The sequence below is a fragment of the Motacilla alba genome, chromosome 2, assembly GCF_015832195.1.
Source record: "Motacilla alba alba isolate MOTALB_02 chromosome 2, Motacilla_alba_V1.0_pri, whole genome shotgun sequence".
In the NCBI taxonomy this organism is placed as follows: domain Eukaryota; kingdom Metazoa; phylum Chordata; class Aves; order Passeriformes; family Motacillidae; genus Motacilla; species Motacilla alba.
Genome location: NC_052017.1, coordinates 26,698,016 through 26,722,420, shown reverse-complemented (window position 1 = coordinate 26,722,420; position 24,405 = coordinate 26,698,016). Strand labels below are relative to the sequence as shown.

General features: G+C 36.0%; 1 protein-coding gene across 4 annotated transcripts in view; it reads right to left on the bottom strand.

Annotated features, from left to right (window-relative positions):
• The window catches only part of PHF14 (PHD finger protein 14), a 158,525-nt gene that overhangs the window by 86,553 nt on the left and 47,567 nt on the right, over nt 1-24,405 (bottom strand). For all 4 annotated transcript variants that reach the window (XM_038130150.1, XM_038130149.1, XM_038130151.1 and 1 more), the window contains exons 14-16: nt 19,502-19,670; nt 7,072-7,122; nt 6,793-6,914 (exon numbers count right to left, since the gene is read on the bottom strand). In XM_038130150.1, coding sequence (XP_037986078.1) covers nt 6,793-6,914; nt 7,072-7,122; nt 19,502-19,670 — 342 coding nt within the window. The remainder of the gene's footprint in view (nt 1-6,792; nt 6,915-7,071; nt 7,123-19,501; nt 19,671-24,405) is intronic.

The window sequence follows — 24,405 nt, the reverse complement described above, 5'->3', positions numbered from 1 at the left end:
GGCCTGACTGACAGATCAGTAAACAGCCCAGAAAAAAATGGGAAGAAAAACCACTGGGGAATGCTCGCACTGCTCTCTCCTATTCACTTCTAAAAGGAACACCAACAAACCTCATCAAATATCATATTAATGCTCCAACAGGGTTTTAGAACTTTCCTAACACTGAAGAGAGACAAATGTCCATTTTTCCTCTATTCTTCCCAGTGTATTATGTCATTAAATAGCCCCCCAAAAAATAAAAAAAACCCTTTTGTGGAGTGTGCAGGGGGAATCACTTTCTGATTTTCCAGCAGCCTTTGCTGTACCTGCATTTGATCAGAAAGGATAGCACGCCAGATAACTTCTCACACAGTTTTGCTGTCTTTTGCAAAATGAAGGCTCAGTGCTAAACTTTACAGAAAAATTACATGGGATGGTTCTGTGCATATTTCCCACCCCGAATTTCTTAATTCTGATAAGAGAACTGAATGGTAACAGGTCTTTTACACATGGCAATACCTCCAACATTTCAGTTTTGCACTGCTCCTACAAAGACTACCTATAAGATTGCTCCTTCAAGACTACACAGCATCAAGAAACAAACCAGAGATGGAAGACAAAATCAATAACCAAAGATGTGATCTTCTATTCTTTAGATGGTTTAAATTTCCCTAGGAGTTAAGCAGCAAAACAATCAAGGGAAAATAGTAACCTGGGCTTGAATTCAGATTTTGCTGTCTCATTTCAGGAAAATAACAGACAAGCATACTAAAGAAATCCAGCAGGTACCAAGTAAATGGACTGATGCCTGATCAACAGAAAACCCAAGGGTCTGCCACGCACTTTTTGCAAGTGTTCCAGGCATGAGGAGCTTCAGGCAGCTGGACAGCCCAAATCCAAATGCACCCAGCAGTCTGCTTCTAGAGAAGCCCTGAATGACAGCAGTACAAGTTTTATTACCAGACCTATGCCTGACTTGTATGCACTTGGCAAGAGAGCTTCACAATGCCTACAGGTTTTTTTTAATGTCTGCCCTAGTATATGAATTTATGGAAAGTACAATGCAATTCAAATTCAGTTTGAACAAAGTCCTCTGTGAAGCAAATGCACTTTTGTCATTGTATGTACCATCCTGCCATCTAGATTAAAAAAGAAACACTTTTCAGAAGGCAATACAATGACAAATTACGCAAAAAAAGATCTAACGGGTAACTCAAGCGATTAGAAAAGTTAACTCACAGAATTAATCCCAGTAAATTATATAGCAGAAATAAACTATACAACTGAATGCTGTTGTTGCAGCATTTTCTTTCATTCCTTTAGTTCATTCCAATAAGATAATGCATTTGCAATCCTCTGTAACACATAAGATTGCTGCAAATTGTGGCTTAACTAACCTTTTCCTTGTGATTAGTCCCTACATTAGTGGTCTTGAAGTTCTACTGTAAATAATAGGCTTTCAATCACTATGATGGACTGTGAATTTTGTTACAGCGCATTTAAAGTAATGAATAATTAATGTACTTGTTCTGGAATAAACTTTGGCTCATGAAGAGATTCAAAACTAACAGCTGAACAAATAAGGAAGAAATTCGTAACTTGAAGTTTGGCAAGCCCCTTTACATGGAAATGTAAGAAATAAAAATGTGAAGATAAACCTATACAAGACAAATACAATTAAGGAAATCTGGTGAGAGACATTTTTGGACAGAAGATCTCCAGAGGATTCAAAACAGTCTGTCTAGAACACACTTTCTGTCGAAAGCAGACTTAAAGCTGACCACTGTGTGCACCTAAGCATGCAATCCTTTATACAGTATAAATTATCATCCTCAACTTGATTCATACATTTGTAGAACCAGAATTACAGATGTCACACACCTTCAAAAGATTTTTCAGTTACAGTATGATTGGATAACTCATACTGTAGTCAACCTTATAGTTAATTTTCCTCCATAGTTTATTTAGTAAATATGACACTGCATACATTTTCTTTTTCTTCCTTTCCTTCTCCCACCTTCCCTGTCTGCCTTGATACAGTGACTGTATGTGCAACACATTAGACTGCTTGAAAAGTGAGAGCATACTGGAAAAAATAAGTACTTTTACATTTAGCTTATTTCCTAGTAAATATATGCATTAAAAATAAATACTACATACATTTTTTGATAATTTGCTTTGCAGATTTATGTTTTTTGAATACTTTATAACCAGCATTCAAATCTATGTTTTCAACAAATTCTATTTTCTATTCTTTCAAATACATGACCTTCATCTTTTATACACTCTCTGTAATGCTAAAGTAATAATTTTGCCTCAGTTACTGCAAATCAAATGAAATAGAAAATTCTAACTTAACTGACAATACAGCAGAAAAACTCAATACACAAAACCACAAAAGAATGAACTACAATATGCTTGCTCTAAATTGTTGGAAGAAGAAATCAAATGTTTTTCAGAGATTTCTTTAACCTGATTTTGGCCCATACAAGAACGACACTCTTAATTCTATTCTACTTTTCTCAAATCTACTATTGAGATGTCAATTTTATCTAATGCACTACATTCCAAAATATCACTCAAGCATACCTTAAAGCAAACAACAGACACTGTATTTAATTTCTTTTTCAATAGGAGAAGTTGAAAACTGGATTATTTTTTGAGAAGAGGCCACTTCTTTAGAAGTGAAGTCACTTAGAAGTCCTCACTTGAAAATTTTTAAACTAGATTAGCTTGTGGATTCTTCTTTAAAAAACTGTTCTGCACATTAAAATTACTGAAGTTTATCTTAATTCTTCACTTTACCAAAGTAGATTATACAGTAATACTGTGCTAGAAGCACAGCTCATTTGTCTGTACAATGCTACAATATGGAGGGCAGGTTTTCCCTATCACATACTGAGCCACCTGAAAGACACTTCTTTTTCCATGTTTCTACTAAATATGGTGACATTCTAAAGAAAACTATTGAGGAGCTATTTTTAAAGATTTGCATCAGTGAATTACAGCCTCATTTGAAAAAAACCCACAAAAACAAAAAAACCAAAACAGGAGGTACTCACAAATAAAGCAATTCCTCTGCAAGATCTATCATTCTAAGCAATTCATGCAAGACTATAATTAAGCACTCAGGAAACCTTTTAAACGTCTAAACTACATATGACTTCAAAAGAGTCGCAAAATGAAAATAGAGGCAACATATCTAAATGCTTTCTGAAACAAACAGCAGAGGTCAGCTCTCAAAACAAACAGAACCTTTAAAATTACTTTCTGAGTTTCTCAGAAAATTTACCTCTTCACTCTTTTTAAAAAGTGCTGTCTTCATGCCGGCCCCATATCAAACCTATCTGTGTCAAATAGAAAGTATCTTAAAACCTCCATCTTTACTATTCTTTCTCTCAAAACTCAATGACAAGTCATTTGAGTAAAAAGATACTGAAAATCCACGCTTTCCTCTAATTACAGCTATAGCTTTCTCACCTATTTATAATGACTGTTACAAATTCAACTTTGCCTCATTTGAGTATGTGGTTTCAATTAACTTTTCACTGTTAGATCTGTAAATCTTGACTGCACCACTAATTATTCTTGCAAAAGATAAAAACAGCAGGTTTACTTAGTTCAACAGAATTTACACAGACATGTATAGAATCATTTATAAAATAAATTCATTGTAATTTCTTAAAAAAAAAAAAAAGCCATCATATAAGGATCACAAAACTGATCCTTTCTAGAGGACAAAACCACAAAATCTAAACTTTCAGTTCTAATGCATGCTACTATACTGAAAGAGCCTATCTGCATTATCTGACATCCCTGATTAAATAAGCACTATCTTGACATGTCTGTAATACATATATATGCTAAACTATTAGCATAAATAAAAGCAACATGTCAATAAGTTTTAGACAAAAGCTTATAATTAAAGATACCCTAATTTTTATCACTATACTCAAAGGCATAATTCAGTCAGTAAGTGAAGCATTATGATTCATCAGAATGAAATGCACTTTTTAAGGATAAATCCTTCCATAGTTATTCATTGGTTTTAAACCATATGAACAACAGGTTAAGTAAAGCCACTGAACATATGGCAAATAATCCCTTAACCCCCCAATGCTACCCAGAAGCACCTGAAATTGCGACTAAAAAAAAAAATTTCAACAGTCATACAGTAAGAACTAGTTAAGATTATATTTTTGCCCCAGATTCATTGCTAAATAAATTATTATTATAAATTATAAATTTCTGCTGCATTATTTTAAATATGAAAAAAATCCCTTATCTTCCTCTAATCCTTACTCAGATAGCAACTCTGGAGTGAGGGCCAAATAAACTTTAGAAGAACCTACAATTTTTTAAAGCAGATTGTCCAACTCTCAAGTAACCAGCTCTGTTTGTGGTAACAGACAGCAGAAAAAGACAGAAGGCTCTTCAAGACTATTCCCTAAATCTGCAGTTTTACCAGTTGTATACTTCTGCTTAACTTAGTGATGAACTTTTATATTCAAAAAAATCTCTTGTATAACATAGTCACACCCCCCCCCTTTTCTTAGTTACAGATGGGGTAGAAAGAGGGAAAATTAAATCCAGTAATTTTAGGGAAGATCAAAGACAATAATAAAGATTTGAGAAATTTTGGGCTTTACTAACAGATAGTGTCAAACACACAGATATTGAAAAAATACTTTGTTTTCCCTCCTTAACATTTCTTACTTGCAAGGAGTCCTATAACCTTGCATTTAAAACACTATTTCTACCACCACAAAGGAGTCCTGCATGATGGTACAGGGAAAAAAAAGCACCAGGGCAGGCACAGTGTCACTTGTATCACTTTGTGACAATGCATTAGAAAAGAAGCTCCTGAAAACTTTCTTTGACATAGCAACTCTCTGTGGATCACTCCCCTACATACTTAGACTGCAGAGTTAACATATTTTAGAAATTATCAAAAATAAACCTCCGCAGCTCTCTAGAAGCAGTGGGAGACTAAACTGGATAAAGTTGAAGCTATTTATTGGAATTATCTGAAGAAAAGCAAGTTTTAAATTTAAGTATTTTTTAAAAATTAATATAGAAAATAGGAAGATTTAAGCAAATGCTTTTAGAGAATTATGAACAAAGGATTAGAATGTAACAAATTCCTTCTCCTAAGCAGGAGTACTGGTCAGTACTCAGTAATTAGGCCATTTCTTGGCCTAATTATGAGGGTGATTTTTAAAAGAACCTGTTGGATTTTGGTATGTAATGTTTGTTTCTGGCCCATCTAAATTACTCCTAAAATCTTTTCCTAAAGTAAAGAAGACATAACAGTAATTTTCTACCATTATTTTTTAATCACAACTTAAATATATAGCTCCTCATGGCATTTTCTCATCTTATCCTTTATGTCCTCCAATGTGGTATTTGTAACATTTCCAAAAAATAGCCTTAATAAAAAAAACAATTCACTTCCTTTTTCACAGTAAAACACAGTATGTGTTTTACCAAGATTCCTTCCCACAAAAAAAAAATTATCTTCCTGTATCTTTTATTTCTTGTAAACTATAGGGCTTAAGAAAGCCCTTTATCTTGTCCTGGGCAGATAAAAACCTGCTGCCACCAGTCCTCATCAGTGTAACTGCATGAGCAATCCCTGCAACACCTCCCTCTGTTTCACAGTCTGGTTCTGAGCAGGATCTAAGACAACCCAGCAGTAGTGGCTTGTCTATATATGAGAGGCACAGTTACTGATGAGCTCGTACACAGGCACTCTGCCTCCAATTTGGAAATACAAATACACTCTGGCACACAACCTTGGAATTTTATCAACTTCTGGGGTAAATCATATGCTGTGGTTGATACTAAAACCAGCTATTCTGAGTATGTACAAGGCATCTGTACCTGTGACACATCCTGATTACACAGTTATGTGTTGCTTGCCTATGTCATCAGTGACTCTGACCTTTCTCATAACTCTGACTCCCAGAAATAAACTAAAATACTTATTTTAGAGCACTCCTTCCAGTTAAAAGCAACAGTTATATCTGACCTAAAGAGAAGAACTTGTCTAGATAAATCTCATTGAAGCATACAGTACCTAAGTACAACTTTTTAAAATCTGAACTTATAAGATCATCTTAATGAAATCTCTGTAGATGCATTTAAAACCCACTTTCTGATTGATAAGGTCTATGATTCTTCCTTCAAGAATTGTGAACAGTTTTCACAGCTTTGCAAAGATACTACAATGCAAGCTATAAAAAATCTGCAGAAGTTGTGGTCAATGGTAGCTATTTAATAGCAGCTATTCTATATTTTAATTAGATTTCTGCACCTACTAAAACATCATTCAATGGTCTTTTTTTCATTTCTGTTTCAGATAAGAAACATGATTATCAAACACTTTCATGATCTGCACTAATGGAGGTAGCATTAATACCTTTTTAAAAATATAAATTCTTCACAATCCACATTTCAGCTCATAAAATTGTTGATTATTTTAATTTAATTACTTTTAGGATGCTCATGTAGCTTTAATATCATTAAAATGTTGGTTTATCTTTCTGACCTGCTCTAAAACATTGACTGACCTTGATGAGAGCAAATTAATTCTCCTGTGTTAGAAAACCAGATTACCTTAGTTATTTAAAATATAAATGTTTTTGGCAGATCAATAAGTGAATCAAGTCAGTATTTCTGATGTAATGTTACTCCTAAATAAGGGGAGGAAATTTATTGTGTTTTCAAAAAGTACATTTTCTTCATTTTAATCATGACAAAGTGATAAAGATGGGACTTTAACTCCTCATAAGGTCAGAGTATCAAACCTACCTGACTAGATTTTCATTGTCTCCAGTGCCTTTGCAGGTAGCACACTCAGTCCTTAAATCCTCTGACTTGGGCTTCTTTTGCAGCACAGACTGCCGTTGCCTTCTTTCTCTGGGAATACGCTCCTGTCACAGCAGAAGGCAAAAAGAAAGGAATGGGGGGGAAAGGAGGGAAGGAAAGCAAATATTTTCAATTATGGCATGGAAAGTAACACTTCAGGCCAAAGTTTAATTTTTTGTGAAACTGTTAAAAAAACAAACAAACAAAGCACTATATTCCAACCTCAGGTTTTTCTTCTTCAGGCACAAAGCTTCGTTTTCGTCCTCTAGTTCTCTAGAAGAGAATATATTTAAAATTCAATGTTAGCTAACAGAATGCTTTTTGCCATTTATCTTTTAATCCTATCAACAAAAACATACCACAGGAAATAATTTAAAGCATTACCTACAGAACCACTGCCAGACAACTACACTGATCAGTTTTAGGACAATAGCTTCACATTTTGAATATAAATCTATAGATCTAGCCAAAAAGTAAATATAAACACTTGAGTATGTTAAGTCTTATTTTTAAGAAGACTGCCACTAGAATTACAAATCTCTTACAGACTTTGCACAAACTTCCCAAAACTAGCAATTTGAAAATTGATATGAAGAGTGTATTAAAATCACTCACTGAGCACTAAAATGTGCTCTATTTATAAGCCAAATGATAAGATTAAAAAAAATAAAGAATTTTACCAAAACAGGAATGCAAAATAACTTACAGATTTTGAGGAGTAACAAGAATTAAAACTTTCAAACTGAAGCTTGGTATAATGGTATATGGCAAAAGCTCATAAAGCTGTAGCATATACCAATATATGACTGATACACAACAGATGTTTCTGATGATTCTACACAAGAACTAGAAATTTTTTCAGTATTGCAGTTGGCCAAAAAAGTATAAATACCAACAGTGTGGAGGACAAGGGGTATCCATGGACTGTACCAGCGAGCACCAAAGGTTTACAAGCACCTTTTAAGTTATTACATACAACTTGCATGAGTCCAGGTTCAGTCACTACATTTTTTCTTTGAAACAACAGCATGATTAACCTGCCCCTGTTACATAACTGCCACAAGCTGACAATATAGCTCTTCCCTTCTTGTATAAAAAGGAAAGTATATTAGAAGAGATGTGGAAGGAAATAAGAAACATCAGAGACTATTCCAGTAACCCAAAATGTCTGACACATGGACAGAAATAACATAAATACATAAAAAAATCCATGAAAATACTTGTTTTTATGGGAAAAAATCACCACATTAGGAAGTAATTTATCATATGATAAAGAAAAGCACTGCCTAATTTATGGTTTCTTAAAACTTTTTCTGAAGCAGCTGGGGTTCACTTCAGAAAAAGTAAGAAACAGCTCATCGAAAAAATCTTAGACCAGTTTAGAAACACAAGCAATCATAAATTCAATTCCAAAGAAGCTAACAGTATAATGCTTCTCCTGTTTGGGTCCTCTTTGAAGGTGATTTATACTAGCTTCAAATTAAAGACAGTTCTCTATTTCAAACTGTTTTACAGATTTAAATACTGCTACACTGCAAATAAACCTGCCACTTCAACACATCTATACCTTTATACTTCTGCAGACTTTGATCTGTGTATGTTAATAACATCCTATTTGGGAAAATTTTTAGACAAGATTTAACACTGTAGTAGCAATGAATGTAGTGGAATGGAAAATGCTAGCCTATTTCATGGCTCTTCAGAATACTTTAAGTGCCATTAGGATTCTCTTTCATATTTCCCTAAGGGTGATCTATAAAAAATGTAAAACCTTATCTATTTAATACGTAACAATATTTACCATATATTTAGTTATTGAGGTGTTCTACATTCCACAAGCCACACAGCAGTGCCAAAATTTGGAAAAAATTATTTACTACAGATAACTGAATTTATCAGTGTAATATTAGAGGCATTAATGTAACATGGGCTACGTGTCAGCTACATGTTACCCGATTCAAGGTCACTGCAAGTTAAAACTAGATAAAAAAGGAGTTTGATCAGACACCAGCACACTAACTGCCAATTTTACTACTTTCAGCCTCTGGAATTAGTCCTAAGAACATTTACAAACTTGGACAATTTTAAGCTATGAAGGCCCTCCTGAATGCAGCTGTGTAAAGATAATAAAGAAGTGGGTATAATGGTGCATGCCAATGAAGGCATTATTAGGGTCCTCACTGTTCATGTTTAATCAGAACGAGACAGAGTGCATGCCTTGCACCATCAGAGTAATGCTATCTTGAAAACTTATATGTAATCTGGAAATCTAGGTAATAATCACACTATTTCTGACTCTAAATAGAAAGTATTACAAGTTAATAACTCAATTTTAAGGAATAATGAAATGTAGTTAAACTTCAGTAAAATGGAGACATAAGGTTTATAATTAATTTAGTCACTTTTGCCAAGAAAACGTTGGTTTTCACCTGTCTGCTATAAAATGCATGATGCATATGACAAGGAACATCACACTAAATTATACTATTATAATGCTTTCATTAGCTTTCTAAACCTTCAAACATACTTGAGTTTCTTCAATAATCACTAGGAAACAAACAGTACCACAGTACCAAACATTTCTGTTCCTCCCCGTCTCTAGTGACAACTTCTTCTCTAGTGCATCCAAACCGTACCTCTCAATGTATCCCAAAGCTCTCCACGTGTTCCCAGCTAAAGTGAGAACCTTTTCCATACTCAGACCTCATCCTTCCCATTCAGCTGCTCTAAAAGACACTCCAACACTTAATTACCTTAGGCACACATAATTCTCGATCAAATATTGCAATAATGGGTGTACCAATTGCTAAAGGCAATGCTTACTATAGTAGTAGGCAAGTAACTTATTTTCATTAGGAAATCAAGTTAAAACCTGTAATTATTTGAAATAAACAGATTTAGCTGCTGCATCACAAAGAACATACCTAACAGTGAACTGAAAAATAGAACCTTATTTCATTAGCAATACAACCCAAAGTAATCTGAGCAGACCAAGAAAGGTCAAGGAATTAAAACTAAGATGTCAGCATAAAGCAGAATTATTTTAAAACAAGAACAAAAGAAAGACTTTGATAAAAAAGTTAAAAATTGCGAAAGATAAAATAGATTAAATTCTTCTTATTAGTCTTTTTTAGCATAACATTTTGAGGGGAAAGTCACACCTGATCAAATAAACTGCTAATTGAACTCTTTAAAATCCTGTAAGATTATTTTCCTTGGGTAAAGAAACTGAGCTGTTTGATTCAATGAAATCATCAAGATGAAAGCAAGCCATGTTTTCCAAGATTATCTTAAAGGTTTGCCCTTCATAGCAATTTTAATGCTCCTCTTAAAAGAGCAATGCTCTGAATAAATGAAACCTAAAGATTGGCAATGTCCTTTTTTTGTCTTTTACTTCAAGGCTTACTATCTGTGGAGGTTAGAGAACAATCCCACAGTATTAAGGCATACCCCATTTCACTTATTTCAGTTGTTTCATTAACTTCTGATTTTTCATTTAATAGTTGGAAAAGATAAAATCCTACCTGTCTTGCTTATTGCTTTAAAAATTCACACAAAACATTACAAGAGTCCCTAGAGAGAAGCAGTGGTGGGCATCACATGCAAACAGCTATCAAATCTGGAAAGAAAGAGCAGTAGGAAAACACCCAACATTGGATCATTCTGTCTAATCTAATTTGCAATGATCTAAGTTGACAGTTTCTACGATTCCCCATAAAATACGTGTCATTTTATAATATAGAATGCAATAAATAAAACACAATTAAGAAAGAAGGTTAGAGAAAGCCTTGGAAATAAAAAAGAAAAAACAGGAGGACTAGAGCTTACACTTCCATAGACAAGGGAAAGCTAAATAAAAAACTGATTTACTACACCCATCGTGTTTAGTGTCACAAAAGTATCCATATATGCTGTGCAGCATTCTGCTGTTACAGAGCAGAAACTTGCATGTTGGCATAGAGAATTAAAAGAATCATGACTTAAATGGCTAAAAAGCAGAATACCAACACAATAAATTAATAATGAATGATGAAGTCATAAATGATACAATGTGACATAGATCAAATGAATGATGGATACAGGGTAATGCATGAGAGGAAATGGTGAACTCAAGACACTTTAAAAAAAGCAGCACTAAAGAACACTATCCAAAATGGAATGAAAATATGCTGAAGGAAAATGTGATCAACAATGGGTTCAAACCTAAAAGTAGGAGAAGAAGAAAGACTGTAGTGGCAGTCTCCATTTTGAACTTGGAAAAGCTGGAAGTGAATGCTTACATTTTGTATTTTTGTTAAGAAGCAACTGGACAACAATATGAAACACATAAAATGAAGAAGATTAGATAATGCACTGACTAAAAGATTTTGAATATTCTCAGAAAAATAAATTCTATAGATGAGACAAATGAAAAACATCTGTTTAAGAACAAATAAAGCCTAGGATGAACTCTATAGTCTTTGAAAGGAAACAGAATGTTTGCAAAAGGAAACAAAGCAGCAAAGCAAAGCTGCAAAGGAAACAGTCTGTTTGGCATCACTAACAGATGCCACAAGCTGACAGGTTAGCTTCCAGGTGGGAAAGCACAATGGTGAACAGGACAGAACAGGTGCCCACATGACCCAAAACCACTACGGCTGTCACTAAACCTCATAGTTAAGTTTCACTGTTTATGCTTGAAACCAGTTAATCCAAAGACAGCAATAGAAGGCAGTGTTCCCTTGGAGCACTTTTGCTTTGCCAGCTGGAAGAAAAAGCCCAAGATGATTGATCCAGAACTTGTAAACCAACCAAACAGGAGAAGTGATTCCCAAAAGTCAGAAGAATATGCTCCTCATGAGGTTTTTTCTGAAGTGATCCTATAGGATAAAAGTGCATACTGTAACCTATTTAATTTCTTCTTTTTCACAAGAAGAAATAGAGGAGTTAACAATACATGGAAAAGAATATGAAATACTGAAAGCAACTGTGGTCAGTGGCAAGGGTTCAAATCCACTCCACATAAATTGAACTAGCATGGTTCTGGATTTGATCTCCTGTGTCACAGTTTTTCAGAAGATCAGTGGTGATTTCTGAGTTTTTTCAAAACATTCCTTGAGAAAGAAAATATAAATGTAGCAGGCATTGGACTACAATGATATTTAAGATACATCTGACTTTCAAAACTATTGGTACTACAGTAATTTCTTTCACCTGCAGAAAGTCTGCAGCAGTTGTTTTGTGTGTGTTATAATTTTAAGAGGGCAAAATGTGAAGAGCTTTAGGTGCTTTGATTTTTGCAGCTCTATAAACTTCATATTTCTTGTCAGAAACAACACCACATATTGACTTATATTTCCCTGCCAGACCTGTGGCTACAGTGACTACTGGAAAAAGACACACAGCTGTCTTTTACACATGCTGACATGCACAGCAAAGAGGATCAGTACACCCATGGTTTAATTCTGGATCCTATCTAAATTCTTCAGACATTTTTATTTCTTATATTTCTTTATTTCTTATGTCGAGTTGTAGCTGACACACTAACATTAATGATATACTTCCACAGGTATTTTTTTTACCTTTTATCAAACATAGATAGATAACACACATATCAAAAACCTCCAAACCTCAACTATCTCACTTATGCAGCCTTTATCATATACTGATAAGGATAATCCAAAGACAAAAAAAAAAATCAGTAAACATTAAAATGCTATATAATCATTCCAAACAAAGAGGTCAATGCAGGGGAATTACATTACTACAGAACAGAGGATAACTCTGATATGAAACACCAGCAAAACAGAACACTCTCAGGAAACAGAAGTGGGGAAACTTTCACTATACCAAAAAAGTGACTTAATAAAATCAGGGCACTAACTATCAATAGCATGCATAAAACAAACCACAAAGGCCTGTGAAAAAAGCCACACAGGTAGAAACTACACAGACAAGATGTTCTCTATCCTTTTACACATCAACCACGATCATTTTGCCAAGATAGCAATTTTTAATTCATGACGTCACCCATTCCTTATGAAAAATTAGAAATTACAAACTTCCTTTGCCAATAAAAAGGTTATGATGAATCCAGTTGCAGAAAAAATTATTTTTGACTCTCTTTGCAGAAGAAATGTTCAATTGATGGTGCCCCATAGACATAAAATACTTTCAAATAAAGGTAAGAACTGCTGTGTAGACACCAGATGGCACACTTGTTCAGTACAGATCAAAGTGACTATCTTAGATAGTATATATCGCTACTATTCAAAAAATATCTCTGAAATAATTATTAAATTTTCCAGGAAAATGACAGTAATAAAAAGGGAACTGTCAGACAAAAAGAAACAGCAGTTAATCAAAATATGATTATAAAAAGAAACAAGTCAACCATGAAGCTTAATTACATAGAATTACAATTTTTCTCAATTTTTTTTAATTTCCATCGTCTTGAGACCTTTTTTCCTGGAAAAATCAAAAATTTTGCAACATTCTTGCTGTCAAGCAAAACTATCACTGAGTCTATCAATTAATTTGTAACAACTGTTTCTCAGGCTTCAACAACTGACCGAATTTGAGAAAGATCCTTTTTAACACTAATTTTCTCCAAAGCACATGTTTAGAGAACTGAAACAGAAGCAGAAAGACAAGGAGGCTGTAAGGCTCAGTTTTCAGGTGTTGCTAAAACAAGTGATTCTTTCCTGGACTCAACTTACAAGTACTTATTTGCAGAAGTGACAGATACACTGGTTACCTTCACTTACAGAGATACCAGTATCGACACCATTGGAATACCATTTGGAATATGTTCATTTCTCCATGCCTTTGCTGCATGAAAAACAAGTGATCTTTCACCTGCAGGTCTTTTTTTTTTTCCTTGCTTTCTTAAAAATCAAACCAACCAACTAAAACAATCCCCAAACTCCAAACAAAACAAAACAAAGAAGGGAGAAAATGTAAAACTGATACACTTCATTTGCTTCAAGCGCTGTGGAAGAGCTAGATCTTACTTCACTCTGTTCTGAATTTGACCTGAAGCTGAAAGAGAGTCCTATATTATCATGTATCCATGTATTTGGTAAGCTGAAATAATTAGCTTATACATTTGTGACATTTGTGACATTATGGTGTCATAGACATATGGATTATATACAATGGATTATATACAATGAAACTACAGGAAAACGATTTTCAGTTTTCAAATAGCAAAAATAAGTTTGGTATCAGAGCACCAGAATACTTCATTTACGGGCTTCAACAATTAAGTTCCCAAAATTCTTTTATTTCACTTTTATAACACTGGGTAGATACCTGCTTCTCAATAAAAAGGAATAAAAAATGGAATTTCCACAAAAACAAGTCACACAAAAAATCCCCTCTAATATGCTCATTAAGAGTACCAGGATCTGACAGCATTTATTGGAAGACAGAATATTCAACAACACAAACACTACTTAACTTCAAAAGATACACCAAGCATCCCTTCCACTCTTAGAGCACACAGCTAGCCCCAGCAGCACAAGATTGCTTTAGAAGATGTTGTATGTATGTGAAATACAGGAACTGCATCATCCTTCCAGACAACAGCATACATTGTAGGGAAAGCACAGGTTATGAGACCTTTAAAAATATAACCAAGTCCATTTTTTCAAAAGGACAGAGGGAAAAACCTTATTTTGCAAAAGTAAGACACCAGACTAACAAAACTATTTTAGCAATGACATGTTTGATAAAAAAATAATCTGTGTTTTCTTTTTTATTCTAGGATAGCAAATGAAGTTGAGAGATTTTTAAAAGCTGTGTTTTCATAATATGGATCACCTCAAATAGACTCTGAAAATCTGTACATATAGAGCTGAGTAGAGTAAAACCATTAATCTCTCAATTTACTCCTGAGAAATGCTATTTGCATCTCTTTAAAGTATTTCCCAAAGTAACAATCTATTCTATAATCTTTATGGGGAAAAAAGTGAAAGAAATCATACAGCTTAGAAAAGCAAATGTTAAAAAATATATTCAGATTTATAAGAAATATAAGGAAGGTGTTAACAGATATCTCATTTATGCAATTAGCTATTGATTTCTATTAGCTATTTGCTAATCATTAGCTATTCATTTCTGTGAAATTATTTAGCAGCAGAAATAATGATTTGTGATGCTTATAAAAGTGTGAAATTGGAATTATAAAGATAAAATTATAAAGATTTTAAATAAACCTAGTTTAAAAAGCTATGCACTGAAATGCAAAAAAATCTTTAAAAGGTCTCTACATATGGCTTGAAATGTATAAAGCATAAACAATTCATTAAATTCTGCCTGCAAATGCACCCGTTATACAAAAGAATTAAGTGTAAAGCCTAATGTCTTGTTTATTTACATTCATTTGTCATTTGTACAGAGTAAAAGTATGGTATGTTTAAACTTACCCTTGTATATTCACTTACACAGTCTAGGGAAGTTCAAAATCAGAAAGGTCTTGTAAACTTAAGTTACATTTTAATGCACAATATGATAGCTGCTGTCTCCAAAACAATGGAGTGCAAATGGCTGGGCTTTCTCTCTGTCTTCCCACAAACAGAAACACAGACAAGGCAGAGATGTTTAATGCTTTCTTTGCCTCTGTCTTCAACAGCAACAACAGGCTAAGGGGGTCCCAGCACCCTCAGCTGAAGACCATGGTTGTGAGAATGCTAAATTCCTAGTCAATCCAGAATTTGTGTGGGATTCACTGCTCCAGCTGGATCTCTGTAAGTCTATGGGGCTTGATGGGGCCTTATTAGAGAATACTTAACTGTCTGATGTCATTACAAAACTTCTTTTGATGATTTTTGAGTGGTCCTGGGAATCCAAGGGGTCCCAGTTGACTGGAAGCTGGCATATATCCCAGTCTTCAAGGGCAAGGAGGACCCTGGAAACTATAGGCCTGTCAGTCTCACTTCAATGACTGCTAAAACTATGGAGAAGATTCTTCTGGGAGATACTGAAAAACTCTCAAAGGACAACAAAGTCATCAGTCAGAACCATCAAAGCTTCATGAGGGGAAAGTTCATCTTGTCAAACCTGATTTCCTTAGGTTATAGTGAATGGAGTGACATCAGACTAGTGACCTGTCACTAGTGAGATTCTGTAGCCCACTCCATGTTAGGCCCAATTCTTCTCTGCATCTTCATAAACCACTTGGACACAGGACTTGAAGATATACTAAGTACGCTTGCCAATTATACTAAATTGGGAGGAGCTGCTGATTCCCTGAAAAGCAGAGACCCTGCAGAAGGTCCTAAATGACAGATCTGGGCAATTGCCAACTGTATCGAGCTTAACAAGGGCAAGGGCCAGAATCTGCACCTGGGACAAGGCAACCCTCAATGTACAGACAGACTGGGGAATGACAGGCTGGAGAGCAGTGCCACAGAAAAGGACCTGGGGGTCCTGATCAATGGCAAGTTGAACATGATTCAGCAGTGTCCTGGCAGCAAGGAGGGCCAAGTGTGTCCTGGGGGCATCAGACACAGCATGGACAGCTGGGCAAGGGAGGGACTGTCCTGCTCTGCTCTGCGCTGGGGCAGCCCACACCTCAAGTGCTGTGTCAGTTTCGGGCACTGTAATATAAAGAAAATAAAGCCATTACAGCTATCAGAAAAAGTTCAAAGGAGGACTAAAAGATGGCAAAATGCCTAGAGGGGAAGGCATGCAAGGAGTGGCACATTCAGCCTGGAGAAGAGGAGACTGAGGGGAGACCTCATTGAAGTCTCCAGCTTCCTCACATGGGGAAGAGAAGCAGGCAGTGATCTCTTCTCTCTGGTGACCATTGACAAGATCCATGGGAATGGCCTAAAACTGGGTCAGGGGAAGTTTAGGTTGGATATTAGGAAAAGCTTTTTCACCCAGAGGGTGGTTGGGCTCTAGGGCTCCCCAGGGAAGTGGTCACAGCAGCAAGCCTGACAGAGGTCAGGAAGTGTTTGGACAACGCTCTCAGGCACATGATATGGTTCTTGGATCTAACCAATGCAGGGCCAGGAGCTGGACTTCAGTGATCCTCATGAGCTCCTTCCAACTCAGAACATTCTGTGAATCTCTGATTCTGTATAAATATACTGTGAAATATTTGAAAGGTAAGAGATAAAAATACTATTGAGCACTCACAGGGTTCTTTAAAAAGCTTATATAGCATTAGGATACAAAATACTCTCATGGCACACAATGTAGAGAAGTGTACAAGGGAGAAGCACTGTCCTGACTCTGAATAACCTGCTTCAGTCTTAGTCCTCTCACACTTCCAAATTACAGAAGGAAACTGAGTCTTCAATGTCATGAAGAAGCTGCGAACACTAGTGTGTGCTCCAATTGTCACAGGTCTCTGGCCAGATGGTCTGGTTTTGGCTGGGATAGAGTCAGTTTTCTTATTAGTAGCTGGTATAGTGCTCTGGGGTTTGGATTTAGCATGAGAATCCCAGAATTCCCATGTAGCATGAGAATTCCCCAGAAAGGATCCATAAGGATCATCAAAGTCCAGCTGTTAAGTGAATGGCCCATACAGGGATTAAACCCACAACCTTGGCATTATTAGCAGCATGTTCTGACCAGCTGAGCTAACCTGGTCTCAGCAATGCTGACAGAATAATGCTGACAACCCATGGATGTTCTGGCTGCTACTAAGTTATGTGTACCTCAAATGTATACCTCAAGGACTTTTCAGTGTCTCATGCTCTGCCAGGGAGGAGCTGCACAAAAAGCTGGAAGGGAACACAGCCATGACAGCCTGACTGAACTGACCAAAAGGATATTCTACACCATAGAACATCATGCTCAGTATATAAACTGGGGGAGTTACCCAGAAGGGGGCCAATCAGTGGTCAGTGCTTCGCTTTTACAGAGAAGCCCTGCTCACAGGGCAGCAAAGATGCTATCTTGCCAATCTGTGTGTTGAAGAAAAGCAGAGAACTGGAGAGAACTGAAACAAAGACAGAAAATTCAAGCAGAGGAACAAAATCTTTCTTAGACTGATAGCAGTATTTTTCCACAGTGCAACACTATACAGCGACAACACAGTATGCCACTGAAAGTCAATTAATGTCTTTATTACATACTATAATGTGTGTAGATACATTATGTAACACAGGAAGCACCAAATCACCACAGCATGAGGGGAACACTTCAGAGCAATCAGACTTGTTTCCATTTTGCACAGAAGAACTTTGGTAGTTATTACATGGGCTTTAGAACAAATCAATCTTGTATTCCTATGGATTTCTGAACAATGCATTATATTGCTCCTTTTTTTATTACAACTATGAATGTCTTTCTTGCAATAATTTTTATTCTCTTTAGTCCCAGAATCATGATTCTCCACACCCTAAGAACACTACTAGGTATAAAAGAGAGAAGAGAAAGGAAGAAGAAAAATGGGACATGAGATACAAAGGGTTCAGTAAGCAGAACACCAGGCAAGTCTTCTTTCTGTGTGAACACAAGCATAACAACCGTAAGTTCAACCTACCCAGGCAGCTGTAAGATTCTATGAGCTCTTATGCATGAGGAGGAAGGGTTCTTTCCCTCAATGAGGAAAACAAAGAAGAAGTTTCACAAAATTTAATTTTGGATTACTCACACTACTAATAGTTTGAGCTAAATTAATCAGTTTGGCTTGAGTCATTCTTAATGTTCTGAGTCACAGACCAGGAAAGGGAAGTCATTGGGTAAATCAAAGCTGTGGCCCAAAATTGAAACAAACATTTAGATTGGGTCAGGAAAATACCTGCTTAATCCTATCAGTGTGCATTAAGTATGGTATCTGCTACTATATTCATAAAATGTCTAGAAAGCTTTATGAACAGAATAAAGTTGTGCTGCATGAGAGATAAAGTTTATTTAACTCTATATGAGAGGTTGTAATATTTTCTGATATTAAGAAATATACTGGAAGATGAACCACTTATGTCTGAAGGGATATGGGAACACTGCTCATCCCATAACCTGCACCTAAATGCCCTTTGATATTTTTAAGTTCTTTTTATAGGTGGTATGACACATCACACATGAAAAGCCTTGTTTTCTGAACAAGTAGAAGAGCAAAACTTAAGGAAAAGTGCACAGTGATTAATAATAAAGTACTGCTTTCAAACGAAGGAAAGATGCTAAATATTTCATCAGTACAGGAAGCAAGAGGTTTTGCTTGTCTTCTGAAAATTCTATCCACCATGAAAGTTTAAGACATTATACATTGACTAGTAAGACTAGAAAGCCAAACAAACTGAAATAACAGGGTCTTGCGACAGTCATAAAATGTGCTGTCAGTCAGCAGGCTGTCTGTAGATAAGGAAATTACCAATCATTTTACAGCTACAATTCAATATATTTAAATCTACCCTAACAAGTGTCCTTATTACTACAGCGAAGAACAGCTATTAAGGCTAAGTTTAAGTGCAAACTGAATGTTTTCTTAAGCTTTTACAGCTCTTCACTTTAGTACCATGTTTCCTGGCTTTCTACTTTAGCAAAACAGTATTTACCACAACTAAAAAAGCACTAAAATGAGAAAATGAGATATATAACAAAAACTGAACATCAATCTAATTGAAATCCCTTAATTCAAAATGTCTACAATGTAGGTCATCTGAAATAATATTATTATGAATATGAGACTCAACACATCAACTCCACCATCATTTACCGTGTTTCTGATTGGAATTTTCTTCGGTTCTGTTGGCACATCCTGAGGAACAAATTTCACCGGTTCCTTAATTTGCCGCCTTGATCTTTTGGTCCCATCTGGTAAGGTTTCCATGGCAATATCAGCCTCCATATCGCTGCTACCTGCCTGGTCACACTCTGAGCACTGCCTGCAAAGCAGAAGATTTTTTAAGACTGCAGTCACAAGAGCAGAAAAAGAAACATATTGAAGTGTTTGTGTTTAAGATAAATTCAAAAGTCAAAAGTCAAGAAATCAAATGGACATCTAAAATGCACATTTTAAACAACCAAGCAAAACACAAGTAAGATGTTCTTATTTTCCTGACAGTACTTAACTTTGAAAACCAAGATTCTAAAAGTAGGAATTAATCTTCAAGAAAAATGCCCCCTGTTTCATTATTTTCATTCTACCACATCTTAATTTTTAAAGCTGCCCACTGATCCCTAATCTATTAATTACTGTAGCTGCTGCTGCAGTTTAATTATAGAATTATACAGTGGTTTGGATTGGAAGAGATCTTAAAGATCATCTAGTTCCCACCCCCCTGCCATGGGCAGGGGCAGCCTCCACTAGACCAAATTGTTAATCTTAATAATGACATGCTGCTGAATTCATTCCAATAAGAGCATGCTTTAGTGGCAGGGATTCGGAGGACATGTTTGTTATGAAAATAAATTTTAATATGTACTTCCTAAGGGAGTGGGTTTTAAATCTGAAAAAATAGTTAGGAGAAAATTACAAATACAGAAGCTAGAGACATATTAACAAACGTGGAACCCTAAACTGAAAAAAATGCCAACTGAGTTAATGAAAAAAATACAAAATCACCATCAGAACTTCAAAAATTAAGAGATGCTAAAGTAATGCTATTAACAAGATAGAAATTCACCAGGATTTGGTTTTATTTGAAAAAAATCATCTCATGCATGTCATAAATGTGAATGTTCAGTAAAAGTATGGTAATGAAAACATAAACATTATACTCACTGGAAGAGCCAGTTTTAATTACTTCTCACACTACACTTCAAATTCAAAAAACTACAAGTCCATTCAAATAAAGTCCAATTTAGCACTGTTCTCCTATTAAACATTTTTTTAATAATACCAACAAAAAAAAATCAACATAATGCTGTGCTATTAATTGGCATTAACAGGGATTAGCACATTCAAGTTATCTAAATAATAAAACAAATTTGTTTTGGAAGGAGACAAAACAAAAACCCCATGTAAATATGAATACACATTTGCAACAAGAAGGCACATCCATCCTATATAAACAAAAACACAAAGTCAGATACACATGCTGCGTTTGAGCCTATGTGTTGCAATTTACACATTCAACAGGAATAGTTCTCCTGTGAACTTCAGTGAGGGCTAACACCGTATCACATCCATCAACTTTCCATGTTTTCTAATTCTTTCAAAGTAATCCAAGCAGTAATCCAATCCAGTCTCAGATCTCTCCTAGCTATATCAAAAGACACCAGGAGTCATCATGGTTTGCTAGACAGACCAGAGGCTACCAAGTCAGAATAGAGGGAATCTAGTCATGGACTGGGTAACAGATCAGTGCAACCCTGACTAGCTTAAGAACTTTCTCCTTTAACTTTTCTATATGCAAATTTTAGATAATTGTGGCTACATTGTAGTATAAAAAACATTCATCACCTCTTAACTCAAAAGAACTTGAGACAGGGTGAATGAGACACATGAAAGTACTTGGAATATTTGCTGGTCCAGAAAAGCAGAACAGGGTAGATTGCAGGAGAGACAATAGTTTCTCCCCTTTCTCATATAAGTATGGAGACTTCATGAAAAGCCAAAGGACAAGGAAGCCAGTTTATATACTTTTCAAACAGTTTTGGGCCAGCATATGAGAATATAGTCCTGTATTCTTCCTCCTTGCCCTCATTACAGAGAAAAGGGGGATGGAGGTTTAGTACTGTTTAATTTCATACCACGCACATCATCACTGGGGGCGTGGGTTCAGCAGGAAGAGCCAAGCACCAAAACCTGAAAATTTGCCATCTTGCTTGGATCTCTCCAGATAGAAGGTGCCAGGATGAGCTGGCCCCAGCCCCCTCTCCACCACTGCTGGTCCCCTTTTGCATTCCAAACCCCCACCTGAGCGGGTGCTGCAGAAGCAGCCGGACGGAGCTGGAGGTGCAGTGCCAGTGCCAGGCACGCGGGACCGAGTCAAGCTGGGCAAACGCAGCTGAACACAGCCAAGCGCAGTCTGGGAAAACCAGCAGGAAGCACAATGCCAGTGATCTGGCTTGAGTTTCAGCCTAGCTCTTTGCTGCTTTCTGCACACTGGGGCAGGGGAAGGCTAAGCTGCAAGGGCTCTCCTCAGCTTAAAGCCTTCATCCAACAGCTCTATTTTTGGGAAACATTATTTTTGCTCCCAGAGGTGAACACCCTTTTGAGTGAAAAACACTCTCTCTCTCATATACCTTTTGCATTTAATACTGCTGTGGTTATTGTGATTTTAGTATATCTCTCCCGATTGCTCCTCCATTATCAGAAGGAGTGGGGGAAACGGGAGTAGTTTACTCGGAGTTTTGTTCTCTGTGCTTGATAAAGTGAGCACACTCCTCTTTATAAGCCTCAGTTTGCTACACATACAGTACTTGTTAATACCTCTAGGCCTTAACACTAGAATATAACAAAATATAAGGTACAATAGCTTTCACAATGCTACTTTTTACAGTTATATGTTTACATAAATTTGTGAGAATATACACACACAAATATGTATCCACATGCATTAAAGTAAATAAGGGCACATAGACCAAACTCCTATTATTTTAAGACATTATAGAGAAAGGTACTCCAACAATGAAGGAGAGAGAAGCTTTAAGTAACAATATTCTCTCCAAATCTTTCATGTCTGCTTAGCTATAAGTTACTTTGAGTTTCTTTATTTTCATAAGATGCATTGCTCTTAAAGCTGTCTAACCCACAGCTTAAAGGTGAATTTCTATTTAGTAAGCATAAGAGAGCACGGCCCTCCATAATACTGCAGCATCAGTCACGTCATTAATTTATGTACTGGAAAGCACAATTGAAAGTAATTACTATGATCTATTTATGCAGATGTAAGCAATATCTAAGAAAATGTTCAAACATTCTATGAGCAGTTCTTAAAAAGCATTTATTTTCCCCATTATTATGGTAAAAAATATGTGCCATGCATAAATTACAGAAAAGGCCTCCATAACTTAAGAGCTGCACTAAAAATGACACTGTTATAAGAGAAACAAATATCCATAGCGTTTTATAACAATATCTGGAGTGGGGAATCCAGTTTCTTGGATCTACCACCCTGCATGTATGATTTAAATAATTCCTGTTCTTTATCTCTCTGTTATTACAAGAGAAAGACACCATTTTTCTGCTACCTAGGTTCAGACAGCTCTACAGAAAATACCCACGCAGATTAGTAAAGTCCCGAGGTTTCACTAGTATCCTATTTAAATATGTATGTGAAGTACTGTAACTTTTATGTTACTGAGGAAGACATGAAACATCTCAACCAAAATATGAGGTACTGCACTACTTAAGTTCTGTTTTTATGAACAAGGTTGCTCTGAAACAGGTTGTGCAAGTAAGAAAGCAGTCAAAAATGAAAAGCAATCAAAATTACAAAAAACCTAGATCCAGAAAAGTGAAGCAAAATCATACTATGGTGGGGGTGAGAGTGTTGTGTGAATCACACAGAAAATTTCACAAATATATCAAAGGTAAAGTGGGAAAGGAGTTATAAACATGAACTTACAAGCAACCTCTTGATTTACTGTAATAGGCTCTACTGTTACAGTCAACCATGTCTCATCATCCCTATCACAAAACAGACAAGCTTCAACTACAAAGCAGTTGGTCTGTTAGCTCCATAGAGCCACAGAAAAGCTATTACAGATACACACTCTGACTTGGAAACAATCTCTTTTCAGCTCTTCTTATAGTTTATTTCAACACGGTTCTTGAATTTAAAGTACTCTTCCCATTCTGCTGTTTAATCCCAACATAGTCATAGAAAACAGCCACATGACTTCTTTTTGGCTGTGCCACAGTCATGCTCACTTAATTTCAGCTCTTCAAGGAGAAGCAGTGAACAGAGAACCTGTCACAGCAGGTCACCTTTAGAACTACTGCAACAATCTTTGACTACCTCCAAATTAGCAAGCATCGCCGTGCAGCATAAACAAAACAGCAGGAGAAATGGTGCCAAAGATTCAACTTTCAGTACACAGGTTTTGTTTTGCTTTTAGTCTAGACTTGCCTAATCTAGAGCCACAGGGAAAATCAGTAGCAGGCAATAATATGCCTACTTCTAAAATGTGCCCACTGCTAAAATTACTGGAAGTTTCTGTTCCATCAAGAACTCTCAGTATTGATTTGAAATCTCATAATCATACAGAAAGTCTTTGATTAAGCACTAACAACCTACAGAAGAAAAAAGAAATTGTGTGATTTTGTTGTGTTTTCATCTAACTTGGTACAAGAATCAGAGATAACTTCCCACCTCACAAACATCTTGTTAACTCAGCAGCAGTGAGTTGGGAAAGAGTGTATTCAAATTGCTTAGCAAATACCACTACAGTGCTTCCAGAAAACAGCTCTGTCCTTGGTGTTTATAAAGGAAAACAAGTGGGGCTTGTTTTCAAAAGGAAGACACAGGTCTCACAGACATGCTCTCTGACAAATCACCTCACAGTGTTTACAAAGAATTAAGTCACTTTGAACTTGAGAAACATGGACCACAGCTTCAAGATGACACCTAGGCTCTATAAAATACACATGTAAATGACACAGTGGAGGTGGAAAAAAAGGGGACTGCTTTTATTCTGGAGATAAAAGACAGTATATATGAACCTAATACA